Source organism: Pseudonaja textilis, chromosome 1 (genome assembly GCF_049901715.1).
Source record: "Pseudonaja textilis isolate UNSWEBS1 chromosome 1, rPseTex1.2, whole genome shotgun sequence".
Classification (NCBI taxonomy): Eukaryota; Metazoa; Chordata; class Lepidosauria; order Squamata; family Elapidae; genus Pseudonaja; species Pseudonaja textilis.
Genome location: NC_141990.1, coordinates 268,471,014 through 268,497,627, shown reverse-complemented (window position 1 = coordinate 268,497,627; position 26,614 = coordinate 268,471,014). Strand labels below are relative to the sequence as shown.

The following is a 26,614-nucleotide window of genomic DNA, read 5'->3' as shown; positions in this document are numbered from 1 at the left end:
AATTTGGAGAACCGGTTTGTTGTTTGGTAACTGTAAAAGTTGTATATATGTATGAATTATTAACTCCTCTGAAACTTTTCAATTTCTTTTCTAAATCTAACTGGAAATTGTCAGCATCTAACAAATCAACACAATATACCATACAACTAACATGGTTTTCCTTCTCTTGTGAAAAGAACCCACTAATCTTTGAGTAAGTCCACTTAGCACAACAGGACCTGCCTCCAAACAGGTTTATCAGATACTTATGCCATGAACCATATTTTGTATCATAATTATTTGTACTTTTTGTTTGTTTGGCAGCTGATGTCACATTTCTGAGACTCCTTTATGATTCATGATATCCCCTTCTTCTTTCCCTTCATAAATACAACAGCAACAATATATGCATTAAAGCAGAGATATTAGGAGAAAATCATTCATTAATACCATAAAATGAGAGTGTCAAATCAAATTTATACATGCATACATACAATGTATTTTCCTTTTAGATACAGCAAGAGAAGATGCAGTTCTGAAGAGGTGCTTTCCAGTACTTATCAACAGAAAAAGTAAGCAACACGCTTCTATGTTTTAAATCACAATGTAAGATTAAAAACTAATTCCTAATTTATCTCCTTTTAATAAAATGACTTTTCAGATTGAACACAAGCATCGATCTATTTATTAGTAGTAGCTGCACTGTTTCTCCCGCAGTGAAATGTAATTGTAGCACTTCCACCCAAGGATAGAGGACTCTTGTTTGATCTGTTGCTTTTATAGAATATTTTTGTTAACATCAGTCGTGAAAATCTTGAACTGCTGTATGCAGCCAAACATTAAAATGGACATTTGAGGATGAAATACCAAGAAATCTTCTCACGTTCTAGGGCTGAATCTCAGACATCGACTTGCAAGTCATATGTCTGGTATTACAACCTCAGTTTCCTAACTCCGAAGTGTCATTTCTAAGAGAAAAAAAAAAACCTAACCAGAGACACAATCTCCATGACTGGACACATAAACACAACAGAACATGTGATTTCCCAGCGTCTGTGTTACATTGGCACCAGTCTCGTTTCACCATTGTTGTAGAAATAGGGTGCACAGGACAATTTTATATTTCTCTGCTGTTTGCAGACACCAATCCTGCCACAACATACAATGTTGCTAGATTCTACACAGCAGTGCTTAAAGTCTGTGCAGTGTCTCAAACTATCCCTAATGAGTATTTAAATTGTTAGTTAAGAATGATTTGTATTGGCTATAGATTTATTAACTTGTATGTTTTTTTTACGTTTATCTAATTTTCACAACCTTTATACACAACCTCTGGGAATTTGAAATGCAATGGAAGCAATTCAAACTGCCTCTCTCTTTTCTACTCGCCCTCTGCTTCCTTCACAAGCATCCAGCAGCTCCTCCCACAACCTCTGGGAATCTGAATGATCCCTTCCATTGTTTTGATGTGTAAATGGATTTTATTATAGGTAGTCCCTGCTTAACAATGGTAATTGGGATTGGCAGCTTCATCACCAAGTGATGAGATTGTGAAGTGTGACACCTACCCACATCTACTTAACAGAGCGGTTGTGGCAGTCCTGGTTGTTAGGTGAATCCCAGAGAGTTGTGGCATCCTGCAGTCTGTGAGTGTCATTTTCAGCCTCCTGCCAACTTCCCCTTTGACTTTGCTTGTTGGAAGTTGGCAATGAAAGTCACAAATGGCAATCACATGATCACGGGATGCTGCAATGCCAAAATTGTGAACTGATTTCCAAGCGCTTGAATTGCCATCGTGTGACCATGAGAACACTGCAATGGGTACAACTATGAGGACTTATTATAAGTCCCCCTTCTTCAGGGCCACCATAACTCAAAAACAGTTCTTGAATGAGTGATCAATCAAACAAGGGCTATCTGTATTTTATTTTGGTAATCTAAATGCTCATGATGCCATCAAATGCCTGGACTGGAATTACAAGTCTTTCATTTGTATTGTATGACACTAAACCAGCTCTACTGTGCAGTTTTTAAAAATTCCCCTGCATCCCTGAATCTGGATGCTGAAGACTAGATTGCCATGGGATTCAATCCTTCGGCAACTGGAAATCTCCTGTACTTGTGAAACTTCACTGTTGTCAATTCTTGTCAAAATATAAATGGCTAAGCATTGAACCTGAATCACTTCCCTGTTGCCATTCATTGTGTGACACATCTTCAACCATGAGTAAAATAATATCTACTACAGAAACAACAGAAAGCTTTTTGGCAAACCAGAATTGTGGACATATACGTGTTTCTGGCACAAAAATAATTCACTAATTATTTTATACAGATGATAATGCAGATAAAAAGTAGCTGTTCTTGTTACAATTATGTCTATTGCCTCTATTCTCTTTCACACAAAATCCATCTATTTGCTTCTCCCATATTTCCCAGACTCTGGGGATATAAATATCAAAAGGGATACAAATTTTCAGATGAACAAAATGAGTAAATGCACCATCAATTGCTATGTACCCTGTTTATATATTAGAAAGAACAAAAAAAAAACCTCACTCCATTTTTTTCACGGAGGTAAACTGATACTAGGTTATACTAACCCCTTACTGAGATATTTCCCAATATTGGGAAAGCTAACCAAGGAAAGCACACAAAATAAGAATAGGTAAATCTATACAACAGAACATAATAGCAGCTGCAGCTATATACACTGAGCAAAATAATTCAGACAAAACATTGGGCAAACAAAGCTCCATCCCTGAGAAAGAGAGGATTTTATAGCCAAAGCCCTGTATTGAGAATGCTCTCTCTCTTGGGCTGTACATAGCAAATTTTTGGCAATGTAGCCGTTTCAGATGGGCATCTCACTTCTGTCATAATTGTTTGACAGACACATAAGAGATGAGGGGATCCATCAAAGATTTGGGTCTCAAGCTATACAGAACGTTATATGTGAGTGGAAGCATTTTAGCTACTTACTGTAGTGAAGGCATTATGGGCTGATTATTAATCTCCAAAGCAGCCCCCTCAAAACAGCAGAATGCAAACCTATTCACCTTGAGCCTTTGTTTCTTAACATTTCTTATAGGAGAAGAAACAAAGAGACCAGTAAGTCAGTTCCCCGGCAGAATGAATCAGATCAGCCAATTTAAAAAATAAACCTACAGATGGGCAAGATTCAAAATAAGGATAGCTCTTTTTAAATTTGCATTGGACATTTTTTTTCAGTTAGGTCATTATGCTTTGTAGTACACTTGGTTATTTTTATTATTGACATATTAATCACGCTTATAATCTAGTAGTGTTGATTGATATGTTGTGATTCATGCAATCTCATTGGAGTTGGTTTTTAGAAACTTCATGTGGCAGAAAAACCTGCTCCCACTCCAGTGTCTTTTATTTGATCAGTAGAAATGCCTCTTCCGTCAAGTTCAAAATGCCAATAACACCATTAGATTTAGCAGAGACAGCTAATTCTAGTGATATGATACTATATTGAATGACAGATTCTTGTTACTAAACAAATCAAAATCATCAACAATTTGGGACCGGATTGTTTAAGTATAAAACTATACACATATGCCAAGATATGTCCACCCACGGCATCATCCTAAGTTTCAGTTGGTTGGTAGACACAATGCCTTTCCAAAGTATATATACACATTCCCTGGTGGTTTTCAGAAGGGTTTTTTTTTATGTATGTCAGGAACACTGCAAATGTTTAAAAAAATAATTTTAGGAATGGTTTTTATTAGTAGAAATACTACAGATAGTTCTTAAGTTACAATGGCAAGAATTTCTTTTGCTAAATAATGCTATATAAAGTGCAATGTCAGCTCTCTGCATAGCTTAGCAATGGCAATTCCACAGTCCTAGTTGTGGTTGTTACCCCAGGACTATGTGGGCTGTAAAGTAGGAGGAAGAGAAAGTCCCAGGCAAGCAGGCTGTCAGATTAAAAAAGCTGAAGTATGGATGGGAAGGTGCTATGAACAGATACTCTGGAGCATGGGTGGGTGCACAGGTTCTCTGGGGTATGAACAGGTGTTCATGCTGTAGGTGGCTCTATGGAGCAAGGGTAGGTGTACAGGTGCTATTGGCAGTGCAATGGAATGCAGCTGGATGAAAAAGCAGAAGGAGTGGGCCCTGGCTTCTGACTTCCCCATTGATTTTGCTTGTGGAACAGGAGCAGAGAATGTGAGAAATCATGATCACATGACCAGAGCTCCCTGTGACATCTTAATTGGGAGCTAAACACCAATCATGTGACTGGGGATTCTGCAATGGGTGGAACTTCCATTTTAAGGCCCCCTTGTTCTGCACCATCATAACTTTGAACAGTTGCTCAAGAAGCAATCATAACCCGAGGGCCACCTTTATTTATTTCTGTCAAACCTGAATGCTGCCCAACTCCCATTGCATCCGCCTGGCTCGGACTTCAGGCTTTTGTAATGACAATACGATGTTAAGAAGCCATCCAAAGGGTTCATAAAATATGTTTATGTTGCTGCTTTTTCATATTTTTGTTTGCTGGCTGCTTTTTCACCGTTCCTTGAGCTGCTTAGTTTGAACCTGGCTTCTCGGCGAGATCAAGTGGAAGAGTGTGTTGCCTCATTTTCCTCATAAAAGTCATGAACTTTTCACTTGCCATTTTGCTTATTGATGTTTGATCATTTTTGTGCTGCAACAATACCTTCAGGAAGGATGACTTCATTTTTCCAATCTGGCAACTCTGTCTTTGAACAGAGGCACATGACTTGGCTGGATGATTTTCCCTCTCAAGCACCTCTATGCACAAATATTGTGGTTGCAATCCTGGATCAATAATTAATGGCCATCAATTATATCAGACTCTCTTTGTGTCCTGTCCTAGAATGGAAATATGCGTGAAAGCTTGAAGGAAGCTCTGATGTGAGTCAAGAGGCATAAGCAAAAACTGCGTATCTTGCTAATTTTTTTTAAAAAAATGTAATATTACATTTGAATTAAAAAAATACCTTGGTCCAAATATGAATTGAATGCTATCCTGCCACCACTCTGTCATCCTTAAATTGTTTTCATCAAATGGGGTGTGAACATGGACTATTGAGTACAAACACATTGTGTATTAATCTCAGTTAAAGATATGTGTTGTACTGAACTAGCCAACAATCTGTGCATCTCACCATGTGCATTGATGGACAGATGTAAATGTTCAGAAATTCTTATTTCTGTATTGTGCATATCCGTGCATTCTATATGCATCTTGCTCAAAATCTAACACACTGCTGTTCCATCAGTTGCTCTGGCAGAAATATGAACCTTAGGAAACCACACTTACAGAGCACAAAACACGAGCTGCGCTGCCCTTTGTTTTATTCATCCAGCCTTTTTCTGCCCACCCCACGAACTTCCTTTCCCTTGTTTTTCTCTTACACCCTTGCTCCCTGCTTTGTTTCCGCTCTGCTGAGACACCTTTGAAGTGAGCTAGGAGTCCTTATTATGTTGCACACCTGCTGTATAGATAGAGGATTCTGGTGGAAGCAATCAACTATTGAAGAAGAAGAAGGAGAAAAAAAAAGGGGGGGGGAGATCTCTTGTGCTTTGGGGGATTTTAATTTACAAGAATATTTTTCTTGCTGCCTGTCTCTGATTGACAATGAATTCCTGTAGTAGCAATCTTCTTTTAAACTCTGAAGTGTGAAGTTCTTTTCTAGCCAGAGGCTCTGTTTGGCCTGAGAGTGGTATGTCAGGATCACTGCACAAAAAAAGCACTTGGGGCCACAAGAAAGGCTTGGTTGAGATGAAAGGGAAAATCTAATTTAATGTGATTAAATTCAGTTTAATTAATCAAATTCAGTCAAATGTGGGTGAAATATAACTTACCATGTATTAGTAGCTTTTTTGGTTTTTTTTGCCAAAGCTCATGCTTCGGATTAAGTTAGGCTTTGGGACCATCTGAGACCCAGACAAGAATTTTGTTTCCACTTTGAGAAAAAAGTGGGTTTCTCACGAGACAGATTTCATGTCTTTTTATATCTCCAATGTTCACTATCACTTGTCTACAATCGGATGTAGATTATGCACAAGAACTTCTTCAGGTTGGGGAGGGGGAGAACCAGTTTTCTCATAATTGAAAAGAAAGTGTTGGCTAGTTAGGTGGTTAGGATCCAGGGAAGATTTGGGGAGAAAACTGGGGTTACATACCCACCGAGTGAGTTCACAATACTTTAAACCAATTTGGACAAATACCTATGGAGATTTTCAGTCATCCAGGTCATGGTTGTCCCAAGGTGCCTTTTCAAGAGGCAACCGGCCTTTCTGTTTTTTTCTTGAAGATGTTTCGCTTCTCATCCAGGAAGCTTCTCCAGCTCTTGGATGAGAAGCGAAATCTCTTCAAAGAAAAACTAGGAAGTCCAGTTGCCTCTTGAAATTTGGACAAATACATTATGTGGATACCACCAGCGAGGTTCGTGTAGAATTGTTTATGGACCAGCATGTTGATATAATCCATTCTAATGGGCTTCAGCTACAAATTATTATTATGCAAAGTTAGCATGTTATGTGTTGGGGGAAAAATGGTGTTTCCTGAACATCCAGGGTCTTGTCCAGCAGATGGTACTCTTGTACAGAAATCCCAAAACCAAATAGCTATTTTTTCTTAAAGCTGCAGTTATAACATTTTCAAAGTATATTATATTTTGGCAAGGCAGGCTACCAGCTTCCATGGGTACATTGATTTGTTGATTAACAGTCATTAAACACTTGAGAATGCTGCTTAACCTTTTAGACTGAAAACAGTTGATGTGAAATTGATATGATGTTTATTCCCAGAAGTCTGCTAGGAGAAGTCTGTCTACAATGGGCAAGATCAAGTGGATATTTGTGGCAGTAACCAAATGTTCTGATTATTATAATTCATAGCCTGGGAATATAATATACATAATTAAACATAATATAATTCAAAGGAGGAGAATGTAAAAAACATGTGGCAAGTTGAATCTAACATTTTAAATATTTTTATGTCTGCCTTCTTTATATTTCTATACGGTTGATTAACTAATTATGTTCATCTAGTGAATAAATAAATTAATGCATAAGTACAATGAATGACATGCAATACAATCATAAATATGGGGCAAATGGATCACTCCATATTTTTTCTCTTTTCTTTCCTGTTCCCCAATATTTTAAATAATAAATGTAATTAACATTTGTGCAATGCTTTTCGAAGCAATAGTCCTTAAATAACATTTTTTTCCATTAGTTTTATTTGACAAGTAAATGAAACAGAAGTTTTTGGATCCAGTGCATAAGAACTGCTATTCTGAAATGATAAGAACTAACTAATTGTGTATTATTTTACTAAATAACTTTACAGACTTATTCATGGAATTTAGAAAATGTATCATAGATGATTGATTACTACTAAGCCATAAGGATACTAAAACCAGGTCTAGATAGAAGTTATTTTGCTGTCACTTGTAGAAGGCCAGGGAAATGGCTTAGATGCAGAAAAAAATTCAGCATTTATTATTAATAAAGAGATGGCATTAAGAAATGTTGATAGGTGATCACCTACAAATTGATGTATTCGTTCCCATTTTCCTTATTTATGAATACTGTCTAAACTTTAAGCCATAAGGTATCTAGGAAAAAAAATCTGGTATTGGAATGCTTGAGACAGAGCCACCAAAATCAGCCTTCATTTTAATTCGTTTCAGTCTGTGATATGCACTCATTTTGTCAAACCACTTGCAAAAAAGCATTTCTTTTTTTCTGATAGGATCCAACTTGAGTTCTACACATCTTGGATTAATGGGAATAAAATCCATGTTTATGTTGAGCAGCTATAGATCAAGTGCTTGAATCTTTTCCCTTGGAATACAGGCCTGTTTCACCACAGATTCTCAAAACACTCTGCTGTTTTATGCTCTCCATGTATGTTATGGGAAGACACGATAGCACAGTAAGAAGATTTTTGGCAACATGCCCTTGTGTTGATACACAAGTCTGACAGTTTAGCAACACATCAATCAATGCATCAAACTGTGCTGACAAACCCTTTTACAATTACATTAATATAAGCCTGAGCATTCTATCTCTGTTTTTGTAATATATATACCCAAGCACTCAACTAATTTGAAAGATTTCTCCTATTTACCAAACATTCATGAAAAGTCCTCCTTTAAGCTCCTCGGAGCCACAGAATATGGTTCATATAAGTACTTGGAAAATGTCCTGGAAGGGGAAATGTGAGAGACATCCTTCTTTGGCAACTACACAAAATGTCTTGAGATTCCCCGGGGATATCATTAAATAATCACGTTGTCTTCCATGCATTTCTGGACAAGAGATGAAGTGACCCGTTTCTTATTTTATCTTCCTTGAGAAAAAATAACCATAAAGCTTCACAATTGGAGGAAGATCAAAGAACAAAAAATCTCTTCCTCCTTCCTTTGTTTTTTTAAAAAAGGATTTCACTCAGATGTCTGATAAAACTCAAAAGATAGTCTCCCTTCACCGTATCACACACTGGAGATTCTTAATCAAAGTATGCTTTGTTTTTTTTTCTCCCTCTATAGTTTATTTATGGACTTAACCTTCTTACAGTGATATATTAGAGTCCCGATGAACATCAATTATTAGTACAGCTAGGGCACAAAGGAGATGTAATGTTGTTTCTGAGGCTGTCAAGAACTCTCTTTCCCCATTCCACCTAACAACAACAACACAACAATAACAACAATGACTTGTTATTTCCAAGGGTAATCTTTCAGTACTAGACTTTATCTGTAGGATGAGTGCATTTTAAATGCTCTGGTACTTAAACAGACGCTTAAAGCTACTGCTTGTATTCTGGATGCACTTGCCTCCATGAGTTTAACTTGATGCTAGTCAAGCAGATACATAAAGACGAAAGAAATGCAGCTTTTATCCAAATAAATATAAAAAGCATAAAAAGCACAGGTTAGACGTGAAACTTTCTTTGTTTCTTTTCCAGCAATTTCAAGGTGGGCTAGTGAGCAGAGTAGCATATTTTTGATAATGTTTTGTTGCAAATAAACCCTAGATATCCTGGCCAAATGAAGTACATTATGGAAGGATATATTTGGATGTTGTTTAACTTATCCCTCTCAAACTCCACCCTACCCCCACATAGCTATTCATCCCTCTTAAAAAGTAGTACTTCTCAGTGGGTGAATAGGTGCGTTTCTATAGGCAAAAACTTTTATTTTATACTTTTTCCTAAAGATCCCCAAATTCCAAATATTCTTCTGTTAACATACCACTCGCTGCATGCACAAGTAATCTTCATTTAGCAACCGCTTTGTTTAGCAATGATTTGAAGTTGTGACAGTGATGAAAAAATAATTTTACAACTAATCCTTGTGTTTATGACATTTGCAGGTCTGTAAGGCAATGGAAAGCTAGAACAAGAGCTTAATTTAAATTAATACCTGTAACTATTGCAAAAGAAAATTGGAAATCATTCCCTCCCTCTCTCCCTCCCTCCCTCCCTCCCTTTTTCTTCTTTCTTCTGCACTTTTCACTTTGTTCTTTCCTTCTCTTCCTTATCTGAAATATTAGTGTCTAATCAATTTGATCTTATCTTGTTTAAAAAATTAATAAATTTATTACAAAATATGAAAAGAAATTAATTTTGTTAAGCTCCCAGCTAGCCCGCTTCTCTTACAAAATGAAAAGTCTCTCTGTATTAACTTGTCTTCTGTTTAAAAATGTGTTTACTTAACACATTTCTGGTTTTCTGGTTTATTATGTTGTTGATTTAGCAGTTGTATATTAATCTTCACTCTGCTGAATATATGTATATATTACAAAAATTATTTAAGATTCCATGGGAATTTGAGAAAAAGATGAGATATAAATAGAATGTTATCAGTATCATGGACAATGAAAAGAAACATCTGGAGTCCCACAGATTGCACACTTCTGCTTTATATCTTCTCTTTACTATACTGTAGTTTGAACTGGGACAGAGGGAGCTGAAAATAAGACTGTATTGAGATTGGCTACCATCCACTTCTGAAGGTGGGACTTCTGAAGAAAGAATTGACATTGGCTGCTGTCCACAAGGACACAAGTTATAAAGCATGTTGATGTCCTTGAAATAGGAAGGTTAAGCTCCCTTTTTATGTCTCCGTAGTCCCTATTCAGGGTAGTCAGGATGACTGGATGAAGCTGAGTATTGGATGCCCTTTCAGAGTTTACAGCAGATAATTTATCCTTGCACTCTATGAGAGAAACATCTGCCACTACCTAGGATTGAACTCAACCTTCTGAGTGAGAGGTGAGTTCTTCACAACTAGGCCTCCATGTTGCTCTTCAAATAGGATACAATATTTCAATTATTTATTTTCAAACTCTCCAAAATTCTCAAAGATCATGGGTTGGAGTTATAATTTAACTTCACTGATCCAGGTATTGCTTCATATTACGTAAGAAGATCAGTTCGTGTGCATAGACTGAACTAAAGAACCTAATCCCAAATCCTATCTTCTAGATGCTCCATATCAGTGAAATGGTGGCCAAGCCGCCAATAAATTCAGAGCTTCCTTTCAGCTAAGATGCCAACATTTTAGAAGTTGCTTTAAAATAAAGAAAAAATCCATGCTAGAATATTTTTCAGAGATTTTAAAATAATTTTTCTTACGCAGACACATTCATTTCAGACATTTTTGCCTCTTTGGCATATTTTATGTCTGATCCAGGTTAAAGGACTATTATTTTAATAACCAGTATTAGATCCATTCAATTGCTTCTGCTGCTACATACTCTTGTACTTGAATAAACACTTACTGGATGCATAGTTGGAACTGGAAGAGCTCACCACTGACATACATGGCTATTAAATACATATATTATGAAAGAAGAATCACATCTCTTCACAACAGATATTTGCATGACCATAGGAAAAGGGAAAGACTAACCAAATCTGACCTTACTCGGTATTTTGCTAGGTGCTATGACTGCAATGATCCCAACACATATTTCATAAACTTTCATATTTTCAGAAATATGAAAATAATTTGCTTCAAGGGTAGCAAAAGCATTTTATTTGTCTCAGCTACAATCTGTTTTCAGGTAGAATTCTAAATAGTAATAAACTCATCATACTTTATAATTTCCCACAGGGAAATCATATTTATCTATTTCAAGTAAAATAATCTGTCAAACTCAGTATGCTAGGCTATTCATAATTCAGGAGTCAGTGAATATTCCCAAATATGTCAATTACTGTACAGGGAAAAAAACAACAACTCTGATCCCCAGTAAGAACTGAAAACTGACATATGTTTTAGAAAAAGAAATTTGCTATGTATTAAAAAATAAACACAAAAAGTTGTCCTTGAAAATGGCAGTTCTTATTGAATTTGACTTCCTACCAAAGCAAAAACATTGCAAAATTGACCCAATTGTTTGATGTGATCATGGTGTATCTGATCCACAGCTATTACTGGTAATGAAAAAAAATCATCCAAAATAATGTGAGTGAAACGTTGTGCAAATTGTAATTCATGTCAGGGAGAAGCGAACTCTTCACAGGATTGTCAACTACTTTGCAAGCTCTATGTTTTGTTATTAGATTATAAAGCTATTCCTAATGCATCTGCCTGCTATTTGTCTGAATAAATATGTACATTCTGTAAACCCATCACTGTTTAAGAACTGTAAAAATGCAGTACATAACATTTATTACGCTACACTCAACTGTAGATCTCCTCTAGGTATCACATTAAGTTTTACACAAATATAAAGAAAAACATATAAACAAGGTAAAAAGAAAGGGCAACAAATTGACAGTCATTCACTGGGTGAATGACCTGAAATTTGGGACCAATATCAATGAATATTGCAAAAACCATCAGAATTCCTCAATTAAGAATGAGAAAAGGGAATATAGTGCTCTTAATTAAAAACCAATTTACTTCACTGATAGAAACTTCCTGCCTAAAGAACTTATTTTATAAATTTAATAAGCTGTGGTAGGAAGCTAAAAATTGAAGCTTGCTTTTACTTCAGATCAAGTACTTTAGTAAAGAGTACCAAGCAAGAAGTCCTAACTCAAATTTCAGGTCATGAACCCACCAATTCATTTCTATTAAAAAAGATTATTAAAAGATTTTAGTTGCATTATAAGAAATACATTCAAAGAAAAAAGATATAGTAAATATAAAACAGGAAAAAATAAATGAAAAAAGAAACAAAAAAGGAGGTATAGTAGAAAAAAAGAAAAAGAATAAAGACATGAATGAAATAATAAAAAATGGCTTCTGATCTTCCTTTCAGCTCGTACACACACACACACACACAGACACATACTCCTAATGAAACCTCTCTATTTAAAATTACATCATAATTCTCTTCTTTTTATAAGCTATTCTTTCTAATCATCAAAACTATGTCACAAAATCATTTTCCTTTTTTCCTCCTTTTCCCCCCTTTTTTGCAAAAAAACTCCTGACTGCCTATTTTCCCATTAATCCATCTGTTTATTATGACCAAAATGCTTAGCCCACTTTATCATACATTCTTTTACCTCCCATTTCAAATTCCAACCAATTTTTTTATACATTTTAGCAATTACAATGGGATCACTACACAATTGCACTTCAAATTCTGTCTTATGCTTCATAGTTTAAGTCCTTTTTTTTCCATTTTAAATTCTTTTGCTGATATTGAATATTAATCTTTAAAATCTTCTGTCTCCTTGTAGGGACAATGAGCCAGGATATGCAAAACTGTTTGTATGTATTCCTACACTCATTTTCATACATAGAAACATAAATACAATCTATATGGACACATAAACATATATTCACACATATACTGTATGTGCGCACATACACAGGTTATTATCTTTTCATAAAGAATACAACTTCTACTAAATCAAGGGTTTCATGAAACTCCTTCACTATTGCAGCTGATCTAATCTTGAATGAAGTATTGCTGCCTGCTTTCTCATTTCCTTTCTGTTGCTATATATAGCTATTCACTGATAAGTTTAGACACAGAGGCACAACACTTTCTTTGCACTCATGTTATCTCAAGGAGACGCAGTCTGTACCAAGGCAGGAATCCAATAGAAGGAGCTCTTTGAACTCAATGAGACATTTGTATGAGTGAAATGTTTTCCTGTATCAACAGGTCTATTCAAAATTCTTCCCTGCAGGTGACTATCCAAGGGGTGATTAGAAAATTATATACAGCTGAAAGAAGCAGAGGTTATTTAAGCTCAATGCAATAAATCCAAAAGTAGGGCATTTGCAGCAAACAGCTACTCTTTGAAAATGTGTTACTATCCAAATTTCATTGAGTTGGCTGCCAAGCACTGGTTAATTCAATAATTTGTAAACTCTTCTTATAAACAGGGGAGCAATCTACATTGTAGAGAATTCAGATGGTATAATTATTGCCTAGAAAAAAGTCCTATTTTGATGATTGCAACAGCTCAGTTTTCAGACAACTAAATCCTCTATAAAGACTAGATCAAGGGTCTTCAAACTTGGCAAGTTTAAGACTTGTGGACTTCAACTCCCGAATTCCTGAGCTAACATGACTGGAGGAAGAATTCTGGGAGTTGAAGTCCACAAGACTTAAAGCTGTCAAGTTTGAAGACCCCTGGACTAGATAAAGACAAGAGAATCAGCTCAGGACTTATCATCACCTTATTGTCTTTCTTATTTTCTCCTAAGAAACTGTAATGATAGCTGTTAAGAAAGAATATCAGCCCCCTCCCTTTTGGAGGGTGGGGGGTGGCTAAATGTACACAGTCACCTTGAGATGCCCTTTGCAGTATGAAGAATGCTTCATAGTGACCTGCACATTTTCAGATATCCTTTCTTGAGAACCCTGAAATTATTTCATTGTGTTCTTTGTTCCTTTTCAAACAAGCTGACCTTCAAAGGAGTTGGACTACAATTCCAATCATTCCCAACCACCAGCATAAAACATTCCAGGTTAGGCCATACAGCAAGGAGTGATGTTAGTATCATATCTGAAGAACACTAAACTAGAACAGGCCAAGACAACCAACATTTTTGTTCACTTTTAAGGACTATAGTTATAACAGAATTAGGAATCTTTATTGTTACCGTGATACTGATAAGTACAAAAGCTAATCTTCCATGCTTTTCTTAAAGTATTTGCATGAACAGCTGGGTCACAAAACTACCAAGGTTATGAGTTCTGCAGCTTCACTGAATGCAAAAATAGATTGTATTGCTGTTATTTTTAAGCTTTTGGGAAGCACTTAATGAGTCCTTTAAACGTTTGTCTGCACAGCCTAATTTGACAACACAAAGGGAATAAGTGAGGTCCACAAATAAACACACCACAATGTGCCACATTTAAGCAAATATATATAATCTGCATAATTCATTCTAGTTATGTACATTGTCAACTTTAATAAGTAATAACTCTATGTGCTATTTTGCTTTGATAAATCATATTATGTAAAATATCAGATAACAGATAATCAGAGCTGGAAGAGACCTTGTAGGTCATCTAGTCCAACCCCCTGCCCAAGCAAGAGACCCTACACCATTTCTGACAAATGGCAGTCCAATCTCTTCTTGAAAGTCTCAAATGATGGCGCTCCCACAACTTCTGAGGGCAAGCTGTTCCATTGGTTGATGGTTCTCACTGTCAGAAAGTTTCTCCTTATATCCAGGTTAAATCTCTCCTTGTTCAGTTTCCATCCATTATTCCTTGTCTGGCCTACAGGCGCATTAGAAAATAGCTTGATGCCTTCCTCTCTGTGGCAGCCCCTCAAATATTGGAAGACTGCTATCATGTCTCCCCTGGTCCTTCTCTTTACTAGACTAGCCAAGCACAGTTCCTGTAACCGTTCTTCGTATGTTTTAGTCTCCAGTCCCCTAATCACCCTGGTTGCTCTTCTCTGTACTTTTTCTAGAGCCTCAACATCTTTTTTTATAATGTGGTGATCAAAACTGAATGCAGTACTCTAGGCGTGGTCTTACTAAGGCTTTATAGAGTGGTATTAGTACCTCCCTTGATCTTGATTGTATCCCTCTGTAAATACAATTTAGGATTGCATTAGCTTTTTTGGCTGCTGCTGCATACTGCTGGCTCATATTTAGCTGGTTGTCCACTAAGACTCCAAGATCCCTTTCACAGTTACTGCTATTGAGCCTGGTTTCACCCAGTCTATATGTGTACTTTTGGTTTTTCTTGCCTAAGTGTAGGACTTTACTTTTCTCTACATTGAATTTCATTTTGTTAGATATGGCCCAGTGTTCTAGTCTGTCAAGATCCATCTGGATCTTGAGGCTATCTTCTTTGGTGTTGGCTATTCCTGCTAGCTTAGTGTCATCTGCAAATTTGGTAAGTTCCCCTTCTATTCCCTCATCGAAGTACAGATCTCAAATATTATGACCAAGCTGTGCATAGGTTATCTTCATACAGGCATTTCCTGCTTATCCCAGAATTTTGGATGCTTGAATGTACAGATAACATAGGTCAATTCTGCAAATTTAAAAGCTCCTTGGGCCATTTCTGATTTTATTAAATATGTTCCACAAATTAAAACAGGTAGTTCAACCAACTGCAGCATTTTCTTTTGTTGACAATGTCTGTGGGTTTTAGAATCCTCAAAAAATAAATGGCACAACTCAGAATCAATTCCTCCTACTGCAGAGTGGAACATGTAATGGCCCTCAGCGTAAACCGTGATTCTGCTTTGCTAGGAATTCAGTTTGAAGGCAGCTCATCTCACCAACTTTCCAATCTGAACAAGTGGCAACAGCATCCACTGAGATAGTCCATTTACACCTAGAAGCCTCAATATAGCATGGCCCCTTCTTGCTCCTGAGGAGGGGATGAACTGCCCTAAAATAATGTTAGGTGCAATTACCAAGATTGATTTTTTTTTTCTCCTATAGTAATTTGTCAAAGGTATAGGTTGACCATGTAGTCAGTAGCAGAGAAGGGGGAGGGGAGTTTATGCTCTTTAGAATTGTTTGAAAACTGGCATAAAGTTGATTAAAAAGAGAGGGATTTTCTCCTGTGTTTGCCAGGAGATGCTGCTGGAATGAGAGTCAACTAGAAGAAAGGTGGAACAGTGGAGGTGAGGGCTGAGATAGCCAGAAACTGGAGAATCTATAGCCAGAGACAAGAACTGGGAGCCTGTGGCAGCTGAAGCCAAGGAAGGAAATTGCAAAACAGCCAGCAAAATGGAAAACGCAGCTCTGGACTGTAAATAGTGGAGAGCAGATGCCAAGGATTCAGGGATTGGATCCACTGGGCAGGTGTTTGTTAAGGAGAAATGCAGTTAGCATCCAAAAATCTGTGCTTAAGAGTATTGGGAGGAGGCAGAAATTAGCAGCTAAACAGAGGAAAGTAGGAAAGTAGTAGAAATTTACATCACAATTAGATTTCTTATTGTATGCATTTACATTTGACTTGTGCTTGTGTACCTACATATAAATATGTATACACACACACACATACAAAAATCACAAATAATTCAGTAAAGATCTTGAACATAGACTTTGTACTAAGCTAGTATAGAAATAAACATGCACGCTCAGCCATTATAGTGAATTGTCCAAAAGAGGACACAGGAGCTGCTGATGTGACTTGGATGTTCCTCACGCTGTACGCAGGTTTCCGCCCCAAGTTCAAAACCCAGAAATGATACACTAGCCAGAAGGAAGGTGGGTGCAGTCTGGTGAGCGTTAAAACCACTGCCTGTATGAAAGGCAGAGCACCTAGGACTACCTCAGTAAGATGGCACCCAAAGATGAGCTGCTGAAGGAATACCTCAGGCAGCAGCAGACATAGGAGGAAGCTCAAGCAGACTAAGTGCCATTGTGAGACAAGATCCCGCATGGGATGTACCACTGACAGATAAATGAGGTAACTGACATTACATATTCCTATCAGTAGCTGTAAAGGGCTGGACTAAAAGATAGCACTGAGGATCATAACAGCACAAGACCAGGCATTAACACCAGATCCATAGGAGCAGGGATCTACCACATGAAACAGGACCAGAGGTGCAGATTGTACAGAGGTGCCTTAGAGACAGCCCAACATATAGTGGTAGGGTGCAAGATAGAGATAAACAGTACATACTGAGTGGCACAACCACATTGCTGGCATTGTGTATATCTGCACACGAGCTAGGCAGGCAGGTATTGGCCAATCAGCCAATTGTGGTAGTAGAAGACAATGTTGATGATTGATGTAGTGGTGTCAAGTGACAGCAACATCAGGAAAAGGAGTCTGAAGAAGGAACTAAATAAGATGTGTGTGTGGGGGGAGGGGCAAAGTAGTTTCAGTGGTGATAGGAGCATTTGTGACTCTTAAGCAGGGAAAATGCTTCCAACTGATCCCAGGACCACATCAAAGTTCTCTGTCAAGAAGAGTACAGTAGTAGGAACAACTACAATACTGCGCAGAATCAGGGCTGGGATTCAAATTTTGTAACAACTGGTTCTCTCGGCGTGGCTAGGTGGATGTGGCCATGTGACTGGGCGGGTGTGGTTTTTTTTGCAGCCCCCCATTTTTGGGCCTTCTGGGCCTCAGGGAAGCCTCTGGGGAGGGGTCTTTTTGCTCCCAGGAAGCTTCCCTGGGGCTCAGGAAGAAAACAAACCTGAGCATGGGGGGGGGCATGCAGCAACCCCCTGCACTCCATTTTGGGGCCTCCAGGGCCTCAGGGAAGGCTCTTGGGTGAAGCAGTAAGACAGCGAGGGGGATCCCAGCATAGCTGATCATAGGAACGGCTGATTGTTGGGAGCGGGAAACCAGAAATACCTTAAGAAGTGACTGAGTGGGGAAGAACACAGTCAGCGATGTAGGGAATGCGCCAATGTTGCACATGCGTGATAAGGATTGACTGGTTGGGGAGGGGAGGGGTGGGTGGAGAGAGGTGCAGAGGCATGCTTTGTCAGTTCTCCGAACTGCGCAAAATCATAACAACCGGTTCTACAGAACCAGTCCGAACCAGTAGAATTCCACCCCTGTGGAACCTAAAGCTCCCAAAGAGTGAGGAGGATGCATACCGCCCGTAAGGATGAGAAGGAAATTTTTATTTACACACATGCACACAGTATATGCATACACTCACATGTATACACACCTATTCACTAAAACTGTTCTAAATAGACTTTGTACTAAGCTTGTATAGCAATAAACAGAGCTCTTATACAAATACCGACTGGTTTGTTCTTGTCCATTCCCACCCTCTGACAGCCATTACAGTCTATTCCTCCACACAAAATTGCTGTCAGCAAAGATATAACTCGGCATCCAACTGAGTTCAGGCTCAATTTAGTTTGCTCTTTTCCTAGCTTTTAGACTGGATCCCCTTTTTTCTGTGTCTGTAGATAAAGGGCTCATCCAGTGTTCTGCATGGAATATGAATTTTTGTAAAAGACAAAAACTTCTCCTATCTTCTGTAATCTGCCTTGATTCATGGGTGGCTGTTTTTTGCCTTCCTTTCCTTTCCATACTGGAACCTGTTTTTCTTGCCCTGAGCTCCCTCTTTCCATGACATGGATCTGATGGAGATCACCCTCTATCTATCTACAGCAGGGGTGTCCAACCTTGGCAACTTTAAGACTTGTGAACTTCAACTCCCAGAATTCCTCAGCCAGCAAAGCTGTTTGAGGAATTCTGGGAGTTGAAGTCCACAAGTCTTAAAGCCAGCAAAGCTGTTTGAGGAATTCTGGGAGTTGAAGTCCACAAGTCTTAAAGTTGCCAAGGTTGGACACCCCTGATCTACAGCAACATGGTTCTGCAATTTTGGCAACTCCTGAAGATTTTTCATTCTCTCATCCGCTCTTACCTAATGGCAAGGATGTGCCTGGAAGCCATCCAATGAAATCAGAGGAAACAACTTCCAAGGCAGGTGCTCAAACAGAGCACAGGATAGGATGGGCAGGTCTTGTGACTCTCTGAAATGTGGTAGCCATTCTTAGCTATTTGAGACAAAGCTACAGTTTCCACTTCTAACTATCTTCATGCCTTCCAATCTTTCACTGATTTTACTTTGCAAAATTGAAATGGGAAGGCAAGCCATTGGGAGAAAATTCTTAACCCTTTCCTCACTCGCCATTTCCCCACACTGCCTTCAACATTGTTTTTTCTCCATTTCACTTCTGAAGTTATGTTAACAATAGAATTAACTCAAATCTGCACTGCTGGGGAGGGGAGGGGAGGGGAGGACGAAACAAGTGACTGTGATTGTTGGTAAAGCTGGAGGAAACTGTGCCGATGGTCATACATGTAGGAGATTGATGTACATGGCATTCTGCGGTTCAGAATCAAGTCCAAAGGAGCAGCCAGGAGACCCACAAATGCTGAAGCAAAAACTATTCTCCTTGCAAACTGCCTCAGGCTCCCTGGTTCCCAACCCTCCTTGTCAATGGGATACAAAGGTTTTGGCTTTGAAACATACTATTTTGAGTAGGAAATAGCTGCCTTGACTTCACTAGAAGCACTTCAATGCTGTTCTGACTATTTCAGAAGCTTTCTGAGATCAAAACATCATCTTTTTGGAACAGCATTCTAACACTTCTGGAAAGGTGGAAAAAAGCTGTTTTATGCTGAAAATATTTTTTGATTTGAAACATTTTGCCCATTACTTCAAAGTTACCTGGAAGCTGTTTTCTACCTCCAAAATTACCTGTGCTGGTTTCCTTGAGGATTTGCTCAGAGCCCAGCAATTGAAAGCATATGTGCTTATTAGTGAAGTTGGGTATTTTAGTCATATTCACTGACCTTAAGAAATACCTTAAGAAGTGACTGAGCGGGGAAGAATGCAGTCAGCGATGTAGGGAATGCGCCAATGTTGCACATGCATGATAAGGATTGACTGGGTGGGGAGGGGAGGGGAGGGGTGGGTGGAGAGAGGTGGGGCCAGGCAGACGCATGTTTTGTCCGTTCTCCGAACTATGCAGAATCATAGGGTCACAGTTTTTTAGACAGTGATGCATAAAATACTCATTTTAAAATGAATCAAACTGTGCCCCTGTGCTTCTTAATCCTCCTGCTCATTCTGATGAGTAGAACCATTTACTGCTGGCTGTGAGACACAAGTATTAAAGCTAAGGCCCATGTTGGGGAGAACCATTGATGAAAGTTTTGAATTTCCATCACAGTGTGAGCACATGCTGCAATGTTAATAAGGGATGCAGATAAACAACCTGTTGCCTTTTGGTTATGTTCATACCTGTGACAACGCTAGGGATTTTTGACAGAAAGCTCTTGACGGTACGAATGGGCACTCCACCGGTTTTGTCATCCTGCATTCTTGTAATGATATCTTCTATCTAGCAAATAAAACACAAATAGTATGTTAGTCTTGCAAATCAAGGGGCTGACTTTTACTAAGGAAAAACCTTAGTAGTCATATATTTAAAGGTTGAAATAACATTAAATTCACTTGGTTTTATTTGTTATCAGTCTCTCTCTGTGTTCACCATCTTATCTTATCTTTTTATAGAATGTCTAGCTTGCCTTAATTTTGAAGGACAGCAAAACGAAGGCAAAAAATTATAGAAAAATCCCAATAAAGCAATTTCCCAAATAATACAGCACATTTTTATTAAACCATATTTATTTTGAGCCAAGGGCATGAGAGAATGAAACTGCTTTGATCTCCATAAAAGGGAAACAGCTACTCACCTTGTCTACATCCCATGTGCCTTAAATGGCCTTCTTACAAGGACCAACACAAATGAACAAACTCTGTTCTGACATGTCTTGATTAAACCATGTTATGCTGTGTAGGTTTTTATAGGTAATGAACAGCAGTTTGATTCAGGCCTAGAACTACAGTGGTACATTGGTACTCTTTGTTAATTGGCTCCAGGGGGCATTGTGAGTACCAAAAACAATGAGTACCAAATACATTTTCCCCATAAAGAATAATATAGTGAATCCCAAGGCTCTAATACCAACAAGTTCTGGCTTGTGCATTGAATATCAACTGATGCATACTGGGACAATTTTTTTATGTCAAAATGCACTGAACATCAATTTGATGAGTTTCAAAGCAGTTGAGTACCAAGCTACCACTGCATCCTATTATTATTAGATGTTATTCTGTAATGGTGAGATTGACCTACCAATATTTTAACCACTGTGCTTTGTGAAAGTGGTAGCTTCTCAGTATCTAAGGGCAGATCTACACATAGCATGTTACAATAGGCCGGATGAGTGGTGACTATGGTTCAACTAACTACAGCACATCATCTCCTTTGACAGAGATACTAGATTAGTAAATCAGAAAACATAAAACCATAAACATAACTCAGAGCATACCCTTCCTGCTCGATCAGATAGGTTGGGCAGAGATGATTAGAGATAGTTGGCCCTATTAATTGTTTAAAAATCATTTAGTCATTCTGATTGGTTTTAACTGATTCATCTGCTTCAGTTGGGAGCTGAAAGCTACCTAGAGAAAAATGGTTGTAGGTATAGAAATTCAATATAGTCACAAAGCAAGACAAATGGAATACAGAGTACTCAAAGACACTCAAGCACTAAATATTCTATATATGAAACCTAATTTGGCACTTTGCTGGGAGTTTCCACAATTAGTTCTCAGTCTCTATGTAACGATTTCAGATCACAGTAATCACATTTTACCACTGCCTTCTCGTAAGCATATAACTGAAACAGTGTCATTGCTCTACTCCAAATGTTTTCTCTTGAGATATGTGGGAGATGATGACTCATTATTTCACAGCTCCACAGTACAGCATGTGCAAGCCTTATTACTTTCAGTAACTGTGGCATAACCATGATTATGTCTTTTTACAGATAATCATATGGTAGATATATATGATAACACATAATCACGTAGAACATAATTATTGGATATTATTATCAGCAGGAGAGAAAATCTACTTCCAGTCTCACAACCAATAAACCCAGTATGAAGGAATGGGGAGGAAGAGGGAAATGTTTGAATAAAATACAGAAACTTCCTTTAGCTATTAGATAGTGACCCATGGGTTTTCTATTTTCACAAATTTATTTCCTGGAATCAGGGAACACAGCCGCTTAGGGGCTGCTGGTTGGGTCGCTGCCAAAAACAAAGCTCACAAGGGCTTCCTGAGCTCCGTTTTTGCTGGAAGAGGGTTGCAGGAGGCCATCACAGTCCATTTTTGCTGACAGAGCACTCGGGCCATCACAGGTGCCCCCGACATGAGTGATCTTGAGTTGGGCACACATCAAACATAACCCTGTTGCGTCCCTCAATGAAATTGAGTTTGACACCCCTACTTCAGACAGTCCCACTAATCTCTTATAACAAGCAAACTTCTTATGGCTAACACTTTACCTCTCCTCAGATGAAATATTTTCATCTATCTGACACACGTACTTACACATCATTTGATCCCCAATAGCGATGATTGGATCAATGGAAAAGTTGAATGTTCAGACTGAAGATGGCTAATGCTACCCAAGTTGGTTCTGTCTGTCTGTTTGTCTGTGTAAGTTCTGAAGGAAGGGAAACCAGAGGAACAAGCAAATGTGAATTTGGAAATTCTACTATTTGCCATTATGAAATGAAAATGCTTTCAGGTAGAGAACTATAAAAGGCTTTTGCCATCTGCTCCTTCTTGATTACTATAGGCCTCATAAAAGAAGCCCCATACTCCTAATCTCATGACTTCTTGTACACCACAATGGTGCTATGCTACCAGTTAGGACTGGTTCGACCAAACCAGTAGTAAAAAAAAAAGCCTTCATGTCAACTAAACTCCTTTGGTCTTTTTAGCTGACAGAAAAAGGGAGTGGGGGAAACCAAGGCATTCTTGAAATGCCTAGATAATCACCTTGGCAGCCCAAAGTTGTCAGAGCATAAGAAGGTTATTGGAGAGCATGATGGATGATTCTTGTAGACGGATGTGTCCCATTGGAGAAGTCACATGCAGGGGGTGGGGGAAAGACCAGGGTCAAGAGGGAAATGTATGATGTGATTTAGTATCGGCTGTACCCAGCCACGGGCCAACATGGCAATTTCTAATAAACCAATCTACTTTTTCTGAGATGCAGCTGGAGACTTTTGATTTGAATGAGGGTCGATTTGTTGGAGCCCTGACACTCCGATGGTCAGCTGAGAGGAGGAAAAAAAAGCCTCAGCTGAGAGAAGAAAGAAGTGAAAAGCGCAGAATCGGCACGCCTACCCGCCCCTGCGCTTTTCTCTTCTTTATCCTCTCAGCTGATTGGCGCTGCAGATCTCAGCTGATGTGTGGAAAACTGCACAGGTGAATTAGGTGTGTGCGCAATCACCAAACCAGTAATGGAACAGGTAGGATCCCACTGCTGGTACACAACCTTGAGTTTCTAACACCTAATCTAAAGGAGACAGGGATGTATGTTTCATCTTCAACTAAGCACAACTTTTAGTGAAAGAAGAAACTGACCTCAGGTTCAAAGGAATAGGAGAGTTTCTTTTTCAAGAGCATTTGCATTTCTCTTATGCAACTAACAACATTAAATTTTAACGCTGATCTCATATGCATATGCAAACCAAACCAAAACAGCTGAGCCTGAGGACCAACAGCAGCAACTTGGGAGCGGCCATTCCTGATTGCTCAACAATCCTTGGCCTGGAAGCAGTCAAACAGAGCTTCAAGGATAAGCTGACAGCTCAACTTGTTGCAGGTTGATGTATTCCTGAAGACGTTGCTAGAGATTTAGAGTGCATAATATAAGTAGATGAATCTTATTTGGCAGGAACATCTCCACCAAAGAGAAAAAGAACCGAGCCAATGAAAGAAATCCTTTTACATTTATTTACTCCTCTAGCTGTTCTTCAACATAGGAATGTCACTTTCACAGTTTAAAATAAAGGAATAAGAACTAATAAGTTTCATTCTTGTTTGTTTGGAAAAGAGAAATGTCCATCTGTTCTGTTAGAGGTGTTAATTTGCTTACTAAAATTATTAACAGTTACCGGTATGTTGGTCACTGTTTTTATTTTGTTTAAGTTTAAGCAGTAATTGCACTATCAGGCAGTACATTTGCTACCGGTCAATGGAGGATAATGTTTTAAGTTTTCTTTTACAGTATACTCTAGTTCCCAGAACTGTACCCCAAATTTGACAGTTTTTATGATACTAACAGATTCTTCTGGCTAGCATGCTGTCTCGATAATTCATAAGAAAAGTGTTGAACCATAGCGAATATTTGGAATTTTAACTGTGTGCTGTGGATTGCTGTCACAATTTGACAGGCATCGGAAATTCTAGCCTGCCCTTAATGCGTGCATTAGTGAGTATGCCCAGTTACAAAATATCCATTTATCAGGATCCCAGTGACACTTTTTCAAGCAAATAATGGAGTACAGATACTCATCCCATTCAATTTTCTCAGAATGCCTCTAGGTCTATTTGGGAACCGGAGGCATTCTTGAAAATTAAAATATTGCTAGAGGCGAATGCTGCTTTGCTTTATAAAACATATAAAATCAAGTGCGAAATGAAATCTGATGGGCACCACACCACTGGCGGGATTCAAATGTTTTTACCGCCGGTTCGGTGGGCGTGGCTTGGTGGGTGTGCTGTGCGCGTGTGCACACACTGTGTGTGTGCACACGCATAGCAAATGTGCACTTTGCACAGGCGCAGAGGTATTTGCGCATGCACTGAGGCATTCTAACTCACCTCCTACAATCCTGCACTCTCCTTGTTGCTTCAGCAGCTGCCACGAGGCAATTGCTGTGCCGTGCAAAGCAACTGTGCTTCAAATGCAGAGGATAAAGGTGAGTATGGGAGCCCAGGTGGGTGGGTGGGCCCAACAGCAGAGTGGCAGAGAGAACTGGTTCAGCCTCCGCTGCTCATTACCACTACCAGCTTGGCAGAACCGGGCCGAACCGGTAGAATACCACAACTGCACCACACTGGCCCTTCCCTTTAGTAATTTTATTCATTGATTTAATTAAAAACACTTATACAGCCACCCATCTTATACCAAACTCTGGATGATTCCCAATTTTAAACAATTAAAATTACATCAATTAAAAATAGCATAATATCTATTAAAAGCATAGACCTTAAAAGGCTGGCACCAAAGTTAAGCTTCCAATGACTCTTGTTAAATCCTCTTATCCATCTCAGTCTATCCCAGGGTAAGTGGTTTCTGGAAGGCTGGGTGGGTAGAGACCTGCTGGCCTTCAAAGAGAAGGGCCTTCCACAGAGCAGGGGCCATCACAGAAGAGGCACACTCTCTAACTCTCACCAGACGGCAATGTTTAAGGGAAGGGACTAGGGGCACCTCCACCCTATCTGATTTGGTAAGATGGATAGATAAGATGTCCTTAGAGAGAGGCAGTCTGTCAGATAATCTGACCCTCTGCTATATATGGTTTTAAATGGTAATAACCAGCACTTTGAAATTGCAATAAGAAAGAAACAAGGAGACAGTGCAGCTCATATAATAAGAGGAGAATATGGATAAACCTAAGGGTACATATAAATAATAGAATGGAATCGAGTGGAGTAGAGTAGAGTAGAATGGAGTGGAGTGGAGTGGAATGGAGTGGAACAGAACAGAACAGAACAGAACAGAATTCTTTATTGGCCAAGTGTGATTAGACACACAAGGAATTTGTCTTGGTGCATATGCTCTCAGTGTACAAAAAAGAAAAGGTACATTCATCAAGGGTCAAGAATCATAAGGTACAACACTTAATAACAGTCATAGGGAACAATAAGCAATCAAATCTTACTAGGAAACAATATAAATCATAAGGATACAAGTGACAAAGTTACAGTCATACAGTCACTAATGGGAGGAGATGGGTGATAAGGAGTGATGAGAAGATTAATAGTAATAGTTATGTAGACTTTGTAAATAAATGCACACACAATCACAACTGGATCAGTTGTAGCTTCTGGGTAGTCTTTTTGATCAATAGTTCTATTAATTCATATTCAACAAATTCTTAAAAACATTTTCTCACTGAAATACAGATAAACAGTGATAAAGGCAATCCATAAGCTATTACAGAGATAAACACCCAAAAGGAAATGCAAAAAATATACCTGTAAAATTGTGAATGAGATATGTAGAGAAAGGGGAAGAAAGGGATGAAGAGAAATTCACTCCTGTTTTATAACAGGAACCATGGTTGTAGAGTATAATTGTTTTGTATGCAGGAATGTGTGTGTGCATGTTGTGCTTGAAGGGCATGTGCATGTTTGTACACACATACATATGCAGGCAGTGACAGTATAAAAATGAGATGCCCAGAGTTGTTATGAAGCTCATGAAGTGTCTACTCAGCCTTCCAGACTTGAAGAAATGCATTAAAAATGGACATAACTATCTAATACTACCTCACAAGAAAACTTCCCTCTAGCTTTCTTTCACTCTGCATTGGAACCATGACAGAGAGTAGAATCCACTTATTGTTTAACTGTCAAGTTGCTGAGTGATTGCTATTACACTTAGTTCTGCCTTCACAGATTTCAGTTTTAAATGAAGCAGACAAGGCATCGAAGAGCCATATAGCATCCTAGAAAGATTTCTACTGTGCAGGATTCAAAATCTCTGTTCAAGAATGTCTAATCCTACTAGCTTTGCCTCAAGAAAAAGGGATGAATTCATATTCAACAAATTCTTAAAAACATTTTCTCACTGAAATACA

At 38.5% G+C, this 26,614-nt stretch overlaps 1 protein-coding gene across 4 annotated transcripts in view; it reads right to left on the bottom strand.

The window, feature by feature from the left end:
• The window catches only part of RGS6 (regulator of G protein signaling 6), a 224,125-nt gene that overhangs the window by 87,815 nt on the left and 109,696 nt on the right, over positions 1-26,614 (bottom strand). For all 4 annotated transcript variants that reach the window (XM_087921736.1, XM_026709036.2, XM_087921737.1 and 1 more), the window contains exon 3: positions 20,180-20,279. In XM_087921736.1, the coding sequence (XP_087777862.1) occupies positions 20,180-20,279 (100 nt within the window). The remainder of the gene's footprint in view (positions 1-20,179; positions 20,280-26,614) is intronic.